This window comes from Epinephelus fuscoguttatus, linkage group LG16 (genome assembly GCF_011397635.1).
Source record: "Epinephelus fuscoguttatus linkage group LG16, E.fuscoguttatus.final_Chr_v1".
Lineage (NCBI taxonomy): Eukaryota > Metazoa > Chordata > Actinopteri > Perciformes > Serranidae > Epinephelus > Epinephelus fuscoguttatus.
In genome coordinates, this window is record NC_064767.1 from 30,871,457 (window position 1) to 30,884,696 (window position 13,240).

The 13,240-nt window shown below is 41.6% G+C and overlaps 1 protein-coding gene across 1 annotated transcript; it reads right to left on the reverse strand.

Moving 5' to 3' along the window:
- Positions 1-4,604: 4,604 nt before the first annotated feature.
- On the reverse strand, positions 4,605-9,530 carry ccnj (cyclin J). Its single transcript, XM_049600471.1, has 6 exons — positions 9,397-9,530; positions 9,072-9,161; positions 8,248-8,458; positions 7,862-8,161; positions 5,903-6,062; positions 4,605-5,611 (listed from the first exon to the last, which is right to left on the reverse strand). Exons 2-6 carry the CDS (start codon positions 9,138-9,140, stop codon positions 5,245-5,247), a joined length of 1,107 nt encoding a protein of 368 aa, XP_049456428.1. The 5' UTR covers positions 9,141-9,161; positions 9,397-9,530; the 3' UTR covers positions 4,605-5,244.
- Between the last annotated feature and the right edge of the window lie 3,710 nt (positions 9,531-13,240).

Sequence of the window (13,240 nt, forward strand, 5' to 3'; positions counted from 1 at the left end):
TGCCATCAATAGCCACTTCCCACCTCCACATCGCCTTTTAGCCATCAATCATGTACTGTCTTCAGCCAGCAAACTCCACCACTGCTACCAAATTTAGCCTGTTAGCTCCTGTTAGCTAATGCAACAACAGTTCTTAAGTTATTTTGAATCACCCAGCTGGAGGCTGCTGCTGTAAATAAATACAATACACAGATACAGTGATGTCAAACCCACGGATGTACTGTCTAACCCTGTTATCTTGTAAACTTTAACAATGCTTCCTACCTGGCTGGCTAACTATTCTGAACAGAAATATAAACACAACACTTGTACCTTTGCACCCACTTTTCATGAGTTTAAAGTTACAAAATTTTCTGTGCAAAGAGGAGACTTAATTTTCTCAAACTTTGGTTGCATATTTTAAAAATTCAAAATCTGTGTTAGTGAGCACTTCTTCTTTTCCAAGATAACCAAAATGCTGTTAAACAGGCTTCATGTGTTTCTTGTTCTGGTCACAATAAAAGGCCACTCTAAAATATGCAGTTTGATCACATAACACAATGCCAGAGATATCCCAACATTTGAAGGTGTGCCATTGGCATGCTGACTGCAGGAATGTCCACCAGAGCTGTTGCCTGTGAAGTGAATGTCCATTTCACTACCACAAGATATCTCCAATGTAGTTTTGAAAAAATTGCCAGTACATCCAACCAGCCTTACACCAGCAGACTACGTGCTTTCACACCAGCTCAGGACCTGCATAGCCAGGGTCTTTAACTGTAAGATCGTTTGAAACCAGTCACACAAACAGCTGTTGCAACCATTGGCTCTTTTCACAGCAGAGCAGATATTTTGACTTGTCACACTGTCAAAAATAACATTGTTCATGTTATTGGTAACACCCGTGCTATTCTTACCATTACAAGTCTAGATATCTGTGGTATACTATCTGTGTGTGAAGAAGGTCTATTGGTTTGGACAACTGAAGAATTGCTGCACAAATTGTCAGAAACAGTCACACATCCCCTCAAGGGTCTGACAGCAATTCATCGACTTAACCGACTTGAGTGGGCGATTGAACACCTTCGATGGTATCTGGCACTATGTGTACTGTATTTTGTACCAGGCAGATGGCAGACAGCATGTATGGCGTCCTGTGGGGAAGCGCTCATGCCAACATTGCAAACAGAGTGCCCCATGGTAGCAGTGGGATTATGGTATGGACTGGCATAAGCTGTGGACAGTGAACACTAGTGCATTTTACTGATGGCAGTTTGAATGCACAGAGATACCGTGACAAGACCCTTTGCCATGACATTCATCTATCACCTGGACCTCATGTTGCAGCATTATAATGCATGGTCTTGTGTTGCAAAGATCTGTACACATTTCGTGGTTTAGTATGCTTGTTATTTTGACAAATAAAATACAACTTTGCTGTACATCAGTTTCACTAGAATGTAAAAACTTTAAAGCTAAATATCTCAGACTGCAGATGCAACCTTCTTCCAAGGTCTCCTTTACTATGATGCTGAATATAGAGGGGAAAACACTGCTGTCATTGAGAGAAAAAGTCAGGGAGTTGGACAGCATACAAGCTCCTTTCAAAGAGACCAATTATATTTTATTTATTATGTTTCTTTATAACTTTTATGGACGGACTGGATGTTTAATTGCTGTTGTGACAAGTTTACTGAGAGTTCATGACCAGAGGCCCGCTGTGCTATACGGGCTGATCAATGGCACCGGGACAAACCACACAAGTTCTTTCCCAAGGTCCTTCCTAATTTATCAGAGCATTACATCACACTGTTTATTACATGCATAAATGTATATTCTGAATATAGAAAGTACAATTTGTGTAATCTTGTTAGTGCTTTTAGTGTGCATGGAGTAACAGATGGATAGGTGGGTGGCTGGGTTTTCAACATTTTAGCAGCCGCAGAAAAATATGCGTATGTGTCATTTCACTTATTCCATTTACTTTTCTCCTGAAATTTGCCTGGAAATAAATAAAAAAAACTTCACATGGTACTGAGATTTCAGGCTTTTATTTTGATTGCAAAGAGACTCAACCCATGAGTTTACCTCTGACTTTAATTCCACCCTCTCTCTTGTGGCTTTCCTGCATCACAATAGATGTCTTTGTGAAGTCAAAAGACTAACTAAAGGATTAACACTGATATGTATTTTGAAAGGTGTGTCAGTCAGTAACTGCTGGCCTGTACCCGGACGCAGGAGGATACAGTGAATAAACAGGCGGTTAAGATGAAGCTTCCTGGATGAAGTCATAAATCATAGTCCACCTACTGGTTTGGCTACTAAATTGATATCCACAGTAACTGAACAGCAGTGTTTGGGAGGGGGAGCAGCCAAGCCTAAAACTGCAAGAAGACTGTGGTCCTCACCACCAGGTTCATCAGTCTGCTTCCTCCTCCACAGGAAGCTCTGCAGTGTATAACCCCAGAGCGGAAATGCTATTTTAGTAGATCTGCCACATCGTGACATGAAGGAATCAGGAGTGCATTAGAGGTTTACTTGGAAGTGCTGTTTCCATCAGACCTGACCACATTGTTTTATAGCAGGAAGTGACTTTAAGTGGGATCTATCAAGACCCCTGGGGTTTCTTTAAAAGTATAGCTACGATTCCAGACTCGAAGTTGGAGCAGAGGAGAAATAAATTAATTTGGAACTAAAGAGAATCTGGCTTTGTGTCTGACTCTACATTTGTTCTTTTCATCTCATGTCCAGCAGAGTGGGGGTTAGTGGCTGGCCTCAGAGATACACAGTGTTATTATACCAAAATAAATATTTAGCATTCTTTTCCAAGCTCTGACCGACTACTTAAATGATCTCAAGTTCAGAGCCTTGAAAACCAGTCTGAGAGGGGGGTGCAATCTCAGTTGACTTTGGGGTTAATTGACAATAAATATAAAACCAGGATGAACCATGTAAGACGCGTCTGTATAAAACCTTTCATCACGAGAGAACAAAGGCTTATTTGGGGGATTTTAAAGAGGATAAATCCTGAACACTTTAGCAGCCTTGGACAAATGTTAAAATACACATGCTGCAGGCATGCTCTCCTGACATCATTCAGTCTACAATATGAAGTGAAAACCTTGGTTAAGCTTTCTTCTTCTTCATCTTCCAGGAGAGGCAGCCTACATGTAAGAATATACCAGAGCTGTGAAGCCACAGAGATGAAAAGCATCAACAGAAATGTGGCGCATACTGCCCTCTGCAGATGAAGGATTGCTATGTCACCAGACATGAACTACTGATGGCAGTGTATACTGTTTTTTCCCTTCAGTTGTCATTTACGGTACATTGCTTTGACTGTTTCTGGACATTTTGTGCCTTTCAATAGCCAACAGTAATATATATTTATATATAGGAGGGAATTAAGAGGGAGAGAGAGATGGGGAATAACATGCAATAACTGTCCCCAGCCAGACGTGCATCAGGAACGTTGCAGTTTATGATCAGCCCCAGGGCACTCTTACTCTCACTATTCTAGACAGCATACAGCTGCTCTGGATATTACCTTTATTGTTATTGGCTGCTGTTGATAAAACATCCAAAATGACAGGTGTACAAAAACATCTGCAGCATTTGACAAGCACCTGGAAACTGCCTACCAGAAAAACAATCTCTCTCTCACTTTATTAGGTACACCTGTACAACCTAGAGGTCCAATACAACAGCCCTGCTATAACATCTGTCTTTATGAAGCTCATAATGTTCTGTGTAACTCAGTTCTGTCAATTATTGAGGTCACAGTTCCCTTTTCATTAACATGCATGAGGGAGGCAGAGTAGAAACACCTCTCAACAGCACATTCCAGTTAAACACCACCACAAACTATGACCTCAATAATAAACATAATTTAAAGGCAAACTATGGTGGATTGCTTGTGAACACGCTTGCTAACAAAAGTGAAAGTTAAAGCCAACACCAGATTCACTCTCGTTTGGCATTTCACCTCACTATATTTGTTTTTTCAGTACTGTCTCTTGGATGCCTGCTGCTTACAGTCTGGCACCTAGTTGCCACCTTTTTGTGAAGCCCCCACCTCACCTGAGATCATGCCCATAAATGTACTGAACACCGAAAATAAGAGGGCAGACTCTTTGCAGATGAATACACCGCCACACACATCTAGTGAGTCATAAGTAATAATTGAGAGGGATTATTTCTGTACGTGTCTGTACATTGTTTTTAAGGAAAATCTTTCATTGTGCATCTTTAGTTTACACCATTGTCATGGTATCGACCAAAACCCTAACATTGTAAATGACAGAAAACGTCTAACTTCCACACCTTTGGGCCACAATAATCAAAAATCTTCTTAAAACTGTTTCAGCTGCAGTGAATGTTTGAGACACCTAAAACATTTGTTTGTTTACAGCAGCACATCTACTTTTCTCCCATGGACACTTAAAATAGTTGCTGACTCAAGGCCGTCCTCAGTTACCCATGTCTTTGAGTTTTGTTAGTGCAATGTAATTACATGATTCCATTTTAAACCAGAGATTCTTTTTAGGCAATATAAAAGAAATCAGCGGGGCGAACATCTCATTTCAACTTACACAGATTTGTATTTTATTTAAAAATGTCATCATAGAAGTGCACAGCACTGACTGAAATCCTCTATGTGCAGAAGAGCTGCAATTTTCTCTGCAAATAAATTGAGGAGTATTTCTTTTTTTCTTAGTTTTACAAGTGACACACATCAAAACAAAACAACAACAAACAAAAAAGTTCGAGGTACAGAACACCTACACAAAAAGGGCTCTATAATCTCACCCACAAACCAACGGAAGTCCCTTTATGCAAATGCCCTTAACTTAAAGGCTATAGGCACGAGGTATTTGTACATTCAATACTTCTGAGGTAATTTGGCTCAAATAAATACAGGACTTTTGGTCTGCAGCTAAATTATACAGTAACACTATTCGGCACAGTGGTGCAAACTCTGCCTCTGGCAGCCTCACAACAACATTCATAACCGATATCTCAAAGAAAACAAAAAAACAAATCAAATCAAATATCCTAATGCAGGCTCTCCACAGAAAATAACAGCAAAGTATGCATATTGCACATTGTGTACGCCTTGTCTTTCAAAGTGCTGTACCAATCTCATCAAGTCTATTCAAATTAAAAACACTCTTTCCTTTGGTGAATTCTGTTTTGTTCAAGAGAAATAGATCACATCTCTTATCTCTTCTTCCTCAAAAATAACTACATCTATCTGAAAATCTATCATCTATCAAAGCATGGAGCAGCGCAGGTGTAGTGCATGCTGACTTGGTAAGCCCTGTTGGGAATGCTGGACTTTGGATCCTGGGAGGCAGTGATGGCCTGGGTGTTGCCATGCTGGGGGCCATTAGGACCCTGCAGGCTGGCGGTGGAGTGGCTGAGGTAGGAGGCAGGCCTGTGGTTAGGGGCCAGGCCCGGCTGCGGAACCTGCTGGGGGTACTGCACGCTGGGCCGGTGCAGGTACTGGGCCACAGTGGCTGTCTGACCTGAACTGTGGTACACCGTCTGGCCCTGCTGCTGCTGCTGCTGCTGCTGGCCAGGCTTCTGGCACTTCTGCTTGTTGGCCTCTTTGACGTCACTGTCATGTGCACTGGAGAAAAAGAAACAAAGAGTTGCACCCTGATTAGTGGAAAAAATTCAGTGCTGTAAGGTGACATGTGCTCAGTGTGTGAATTAAATGTGTAATCTACTATCTGTAATGTGTGTGACATCCTATTGTCCTTGTGTAATGTAGCAGCATGCACTGTGTGTTGTCAGTATTCATCTTCATCAATGCATCAAGATCAACTCCTGTATGTTAGATTGTCCTTGGTCACTACAGTTATTTTCATTAGCGGTCATGTGCATGTATATATCATCTCAGCAACAGACTAATACACACATGAGTAGTTTCTCGGCACATGGGACTAGGTTCTCCCATGTGTAGCCTGTGAGGCGCTGCAGTCGGGGTGGCCATGTAGGGGACAGGTGGAGGACAAGGCGGGAGGTGGCCACACACGCAGCAGACACCAGTGAGGGGGCAAAACACAAAAACACATGATCTGAGGGAAGAAAGAAAACAGCAGTCCATCATCACATGGAGCAAAAACTGCAGAACTGGTCGATACAGAGTTATGGCCCGAATCTAAGTTTTTAATAATTTTAATAATTTTACCACATAAAATATTATTTTTCATTAACATTTCCATGAAAAAATGCATATAAAATCAGCTGGCTGTTGCACCTATTGTCTCCCTGCCATAGACAGACAGACGACAACAGCTAAAACAAGAGGGCTATACCAAGTGAAAGCTAGCTAGTGAGCTGAACATGGCTAGCCTTCGCTAAAGCTAAAACTACAACTACATTTACTTCTTGATTTCTCCCTTGCTGTTACCTGTAAATAAAAAAATATCCTTTTTCACAAAACAATATTCTTCTCACAACTGTGTGTTTTCCCACACAACCACATAAATTCAGTCATGAAACAGAATAAAAACCTAGCTAAACATATGCTAAAGCTAACTAGCTTAGCAGAGTAGCAGCCATTGCCAGCTCAGATTTTCTTTTGTTATGGAATTCACATGATTTGTTATGGTTCAGCTGACTTTAAGTCACACATTTAAATGTTTTAAATTGTGAATCAAGTTTTTATATTGATTACAATATATTAGAAGGATACTTCACCTACAAAATGACCATTTGCATATCAGTTATTCATCGCCTGTTATGTTGATTTTGTATAGAAAGCTTTGTTTTTCTAGCAAGCCTTCATGGTTAACGAAAAATCCAAAAACCTTCTTTGTGAATTTAAGCAAGCAGAGACAGCATTTAACAAAGGCAAAACTATATCAAAACATTATCTTATGAATTCTTACACAACTCATGCAGTACAATCTCATTTATCAAGTCATATGCTCAGTACTTTCGGAACACATGCATTTTTCTAAATCATTATGATTAAACGCACTTTTGCCTATGAGTAATGCACCTTGAGTGCGCCTGACCATGCACATGTGCATAAGCTCTGCTTGTGCAGAGTTCAAACGCATGTGTCCAGGCCCGCTACGTGGCTGTGCATGAGACTGTTTGTACTGAAGTGTTTGCACATAAGATTTTATAAATGAGACTTGGATTATACTCCACAAATTGCTTGACAACTTGTAAAAAGATGTTTTGATATAGTTTTGCTGTTGTTAAACATGGTTCCCATTGACTTAACTTAATAAAAAATTGTCACCTTTTTTGGATTCTCCGTTCACTGCAGAGCATGCAAGAAAAACAAGGTTTTCTTTATAAATTAAAAGGTAACACATGGTGAGTAACTGATAAACAAATGGTCATTTTGCAGGTGAAGTATTTCTTTAACCACAGATGGATGGACACAGGAAAACAGAGTTACATTTAATTACTATAGACTGTAAACTATCTCAAGAGCTTTATTTTCTCATACCATCTGGATGAAATAAGGAAAAAAGCTAAAAGACACATTTTGTGGGTCGACATTGTTGTTCCCCTTGTATTCTGTGAAGAATAACCCAAGGAGGTAATTTTTTTAATACATAAAATAATCAGCCAAAAAAGACAGCATTAGAACATTTGTGTTTTTCCACACAGGTTGCCTGCCAGCCTTAAAAACCCTTTAAACTCTCATTTGATTTCCTTACAGTATGTAGGAAGGTATGAGTGGTGATAGTTAGACCTATGCCATTTGTATACATTCTCAAATCTGCATAATTTCTTCTGAATTAAATTGAGGGAAACTGAACTCCAACTTAAGGACCCCAGATCCCCTGTTTGTCTTCTGATCACACACACAGGAGGGCCATTTGTAAGACCTTATGGATGGAATAAAAATTACCTTGCAAGGAAACCTCCAGGAAGTAATCAGCATACTTGGCCATGTATAGTTTGGTCTTCTCCAGGAGGGTCATGGGCCAGCCATCATGGAGGTCTCCCTCGTGGACAGCAATGGACAGGTAGTACTCTATGAAATGAGCAGCAGTAGGCAGGTACAGGTTCCACTGGAAAGTTTCCAGCAGGAGCAGCTCCATGTGAAGTAAACCCTGCTTGGTCAGGACCAGGTTCATGGAGCTCATGCAGCCAAGGCTGTTCAGGGTCTCCAGTTTAGGCACCCGGTCCTCCCTTTCCTCAAATTTACCTGCAATGAAAAAAAGTTACAAAACATCACACCATGCAGAGACTGAGCAATCGCATGCTGGAGTGGAGGGTCAGCTACAGACTTACTGGACAAAAGAAGACATGAGAGTGAGATCATGTGAAGCTGCTGCACTGTGACATCATAACGGTCCATAAAGAGGTCCAGCAGGTAGACTGCCAGGTGTCTGGCCGCAGGACACAGCTTGAAGCGGTTGCTGACAATGGCTATGAGGTCTGCAAAGTACCGTCTGAAGTTGAGCTGAGGGGACTGGCCTTTGTAGGGAGGCAACTTGAGCTCCTGTTGGTCAACATGTCAGACTTGACGGTCAATAAATTTTAGTTTGGTTTTCTGTTTGAATACTGAGCACATCCATCATACTTGACATATTGACAGGTATATATTGGCAGGTAAGTTACAAGACACTACAGTGTAGAGCTATCAAAATGTGCTTTGCTTTGCGTAATTCAAAAACTGTCTCCATAATTTTGTCCACCAGACAGCAATTTTCATTTTACACTGCAACATTTTTCTCTTACTTTCTAGTTACATATTGCGAGGAATATTTGATTATGTTATGCTTTTATCAAAACAAAACAAATAAAGAAAAAAAAGGAAAAAAAATCTACCAATGCATCAGATATTTTATGGATTTATTTGGCATCTGCCTAAAAAAATCCAAAACAGAGACATTCATGTTACAAAGAACACAGATTCATCTGGGGGTGGCAAATCTACATAAAGATAATAATAACTACATAAAACAGCGTGACACAAAGAAAAGATGTGATGCAACATATGCAAAAGCAAATAAAGCATGACACAAGTTAAAAACACTTCTCTCCAATAGTGGTTAGTGCTTTCATTTTGTCTATTATGGCAGCCATCACTGAGTTTATTGTGTCACCCTCACTTTGTATCGTAGCGCCTGGTATATATCTGCAGCGAGTTGTCCTTTCCACCATTGGTCCTCTAGCTCCATTTAACACAGTGCTTTGAAACCCTGTGAAAGGCAAATCATATGAAAGTCAATCAATCCGGAGAAAGACTTTGTTCTGAGGATGATCTACACATAGAAAAACTATCTTAACTTGCTGAAGTGTCCTGTAACGCCACATAACTGTTCGCGTTAGCGTATCAGGAGTTGGCCCAGTGATCAGTCGCCTATCGTTCATTGACTTTTTCCAAACTAGGAAATAAAAACCACTGAAGCTGGCGTATGAAAAGTGGAGACTCACCCAATTAGCACATATAGTGAATATTACAGGCAATTTCACTGAAGTAAACTTCAAACTAGCCGGCCCTGCTTGCTCAAACTCATTGTTGTAGTCACTGAGGCTGCTCGCCACAGCACGAGTTCAGCAAACACCACTGCTGCCTTCACGTGCTTCAGGAAACGCCAGCTTTATGTCGAGGGCGCGTTGACAATCCATGGAAATGAAGCGGAGAAAGCCAAAAAGTGGTGTTAAGCGGGTGAACAACACAAAACATGTTCTAATATGCATCATTTTTGCTACAAGGCTACATTGTTATTACATCTTATAATGGGTTTAATTTCTATGAATGCCGCTCTAGTACAACCGTCGTCATACATGGTTTATTCATTGTTGAAATAATCCTCTAAGTTTTGGTACAATTTCATTTTTAACCAGAAATATTAAGTCCGATTTTCTACTCTCTCCCAGAAAGTTTCTGAAGTCATTCAATTTCCCAATTAGCGCTTGAAAGCATCACTCCATTCCCAGGTACCGCACACAGGACGCAGCCAATTAAAAGTTAGTACGGTAACTCACGCAGCCAATCACAGGCCTGATGCAGGCAATCCATGTGAAAGGGAAGTTGAGAGGATCCAGTTTTCCACAGCTGAAATATGCACGTACCTCTGATGAGGGAAACATTAATAGTGATTGAAAATCTGGCCAATAAAAAATTAAGATTATTTCTGAAAAACATTCAAGGTGAATTTATTTAGTTATTTTTCATTTCACTGGCAACCTTCACTCTGTGTGCAGGGGGTGCTGAAATAAATATGGAATGATAAATACAACAGGTTGTTTATATACATGGGGTAGGTGGGTATGACAATATAAGTGTTCTTGACATATATTTACAGTGTTTACAATGTTTATACTATAAAAGTATATACTTTACTGGTAAAGTGGATGCTTGGTGTTTCAGGGTTATTCCACAGGGACTGTTTCTGATTCCTTGGACTGCTATTAAATGGTAATCATAGTGATTGCCTGTAGCAAGAAACTGCTCCTCTGTTTGGCTGTTTTTGCCATAGACTGTACAGACGTAGTTACCATGATGTCACCCATTGGTTTGTGGACTACCATTTTGAAACCTTGAGTTTGGCATTTCAGCTGCCACCATCTTGTTTGTTGACGCCAGAAATGACCGGTGGGTGACAGGCTGGGGCTGTGGGGGAGTAAGGGGTGGATCTGACTGAGAAGCTGAGGACACTATTGGTAGCCTGTCACTCAAAGCGACCTGCCCTTAATCATGCGTAACTTTAAGCTTTAATATAATTTAAACAGGTGAGTCATATAAAAAAGTTGTGCATTTTAACGTGGGGGTCTATGCGGATTGACTGGCTTCTGGACTGTTCAAGGACTGCAGTTTTTGGCACTTTGTGTTGGCTTCATTTTTCAGCCCCAGAGGTTGCCTCTTGGTTTTGGCATACAGTGCTCTGTTGCGCCTATCAGAGGGAAGAGGTGGGAACAAGAACAGATTTTTTCAGCAAACCTGAGTGCCTGTTGTTGTCTGTTCCTGCCCTGTTTGCTAGCCAATTTAAACCACACAGATGTGCAGACTGGAATGGCAGAATTGTATCCGCCGCTACTGAGGCAGCTTGAACTTCCTGAGCTGGCCAGGAAGTACATCCTCTGCTGGGCCTTTTTCCTGGTGGTGTCATTATTGTACATCCACTTTAGGTCTTGGGGGATTGTGGATCACAGAGTGCTGTTCAGTGTGGGTTTTAGGGGCACCAATTCCTCTGTCATCTCCACAGATTTTAAAGTGATGAGCTCCATGTTGGTTTGACAGTACCGGAGGGCTAGCTATTCAACCTCCTGTCTGTGTCCAGACTCATAGCTGCCCCGGATCAGGCCGATGACCTCTGTGTCATCTGCAGATTTCATGAGTTTAAACAGATGGGCCTCCTGAGGTCCAATCGTGGGTGCGGAGGGAGACAAGCAGTGGGGAGAGCATACATCCCTGGAGAACACCAGTGTCAATAGTCTGGGTGCTAGAAATGATTTTTTTCCAGCCTTACCTGCTACCTCCGATCTGTAAGGAAGTTAGTGATCCACTGACAGGTGGAGGCTGGCACAGTGACCTGGGTGAGTGTGGACTAGAGAACATCTGGGCTGATTGTGTTGCATGTTGAGCTGAAGTCTACATGGTGAGACTAAGGTGTTGCAGGATGTACAATGTTGACTGCCGCATCCATTGACCTGTTTGCCCTATAGGCAAACTGCAGGGGGGCAAGCAGGGGTCCTGTGATGTCCCTCAGGTGGGACAACACCAGTCTTTTACAGGAGCCATGACCACAGACATCAGGGTGATGGGCTTGTAGTCACTTTATCCTGTGTTTGGAGGGTTTCTTGGGGATACTAGTGGAGCAGTTGAAGCAGGAGAAAACTTCACACAGCTTCAGTAATCTGTAAAAAAAACTGTTTGAAGATGAGGGCCAGTTTGTCAGCACAGACATTCAGGCAGAATGGAGACACACCGTCTGGGCCTGGAGCCCTTCTGATCTCCTGTCAGTCACACTTCCTCTTCACAAATCATAAATGCAGGTGGGGGGTCAGTAGTGAGGGGTAAGTGGGTGACAGGGGGGGGGGTTCATTGTGTGACTACATCCACACTAAAAATTTGTTATAAAACATACAGCTATTTCTACATTTACACCTGGCATCCACACTACTCTGGCATTTCCGAACCCCTAAAACAGAGAACTTTGAAAACACTGCCGACCTCAATTGAGTTTGAAAACTCAACAGACACCCATGTTTGCTTCCTGCTTTGGTATTATCATTTACAAGTTATCAAGCCAAACTGTTCTAGATAGGTCTACATAACTTGTGATTTGATCCTTCTTGTGTGGCTACGCCTTTCCCATTGTCATGCCTTCCTCCGGCGATGGATAATACTCCTGGTACCATTTCAGTGTGTTGCCATATTTGATCTGCAGTGACTCCCAATTTGTTTTCCGCTGCCTTGTCCACCTTACACTCATCATACTTTCAATAACTGTTCCACCTCATTGTCGGTCCAAGCAAAGAAGTCTCTGGTCTTACTTTTTGCCATCTTTGTAGTATTTTTTGTAACCAAGCAACCAGCCAAGGAGTAGACAATCTACTTCCTGTTTACACTGGCATGTGCATGCCCAGTGTATATGAATGGTCATGTGATTTGCAATATTAGGCGTGTTGATATGGATGGAGATTATTTCTGAAACAGTGCTGAAATTCTTGTGTTTACAGAGATTGTTTTAAAATGAAAGCGTATTAGAGTGGACGTGGTCTGAGTCAGAGAGGGTGAGGGGTGTGAAAGTGGGTTTATCAAAGCTACAGTAAAGCACATTCAGATTGCTGGCCAGTTGATGGGTCTTCACTAAGTGTGGAGGTGGTTTCCTGTAATGAGTGATGTCCTACAGGCACCTCCACACTGATGCAAGGTCGTGGGCTGAAAACCTGTGTTTCAGCTTTTCAGAGTTTCTCCTCTTTGCTTCTCTGATCTCCTTTGTCTGTGTATTTCTGGCCTGGTTGCACAGGAGTCTGCCCCCACTTCTGTATGCCTCCTCCTTGGCCTGATGAAGCTGTAAATAGTGGTTACCCTGAAAATAAACTGAGACATGGTTTTCATGTGTTGGGCTGTAGATATCCTATTTGTTTTAAACTGATATTTTACTACAGTACATAACATTCAGAGAACACCTGTCACTATCCCATTTGTCTTGCTCTTTTGCATTAGCCCCGAGGCACCATGAGCATCCCTCAGCTCAGCTCATCATGATGCTGGTTTAGGCTGGATGATGCTGGTGGGGATTTATCTGTTTTGTCCCTCTCTCTGTCA

Coding starts and splice junctions, on each gene's coding strand:
- ccnj (XM_049600471.1), bottom strand. CDS start 9,140: ATGGAGCTAGAGGACCAATGGTGGAAAGGACAACTCGCTGCAGATATA. Junction 8,162..8,247: donor CTCATGTCTTCTTTTGTCCA/GTAAGTCTGTAG, acceptor TTTTCATTGCAG/GTAAATTTGAGGAAAGGGAG. Junction 5,612..5,902: donor TGTGCCGAGAAACTACTCAT/GTGTGTATTAGT, acceptor CTTTTTCTCCAG/TGCACATGACAGTGACGTCA.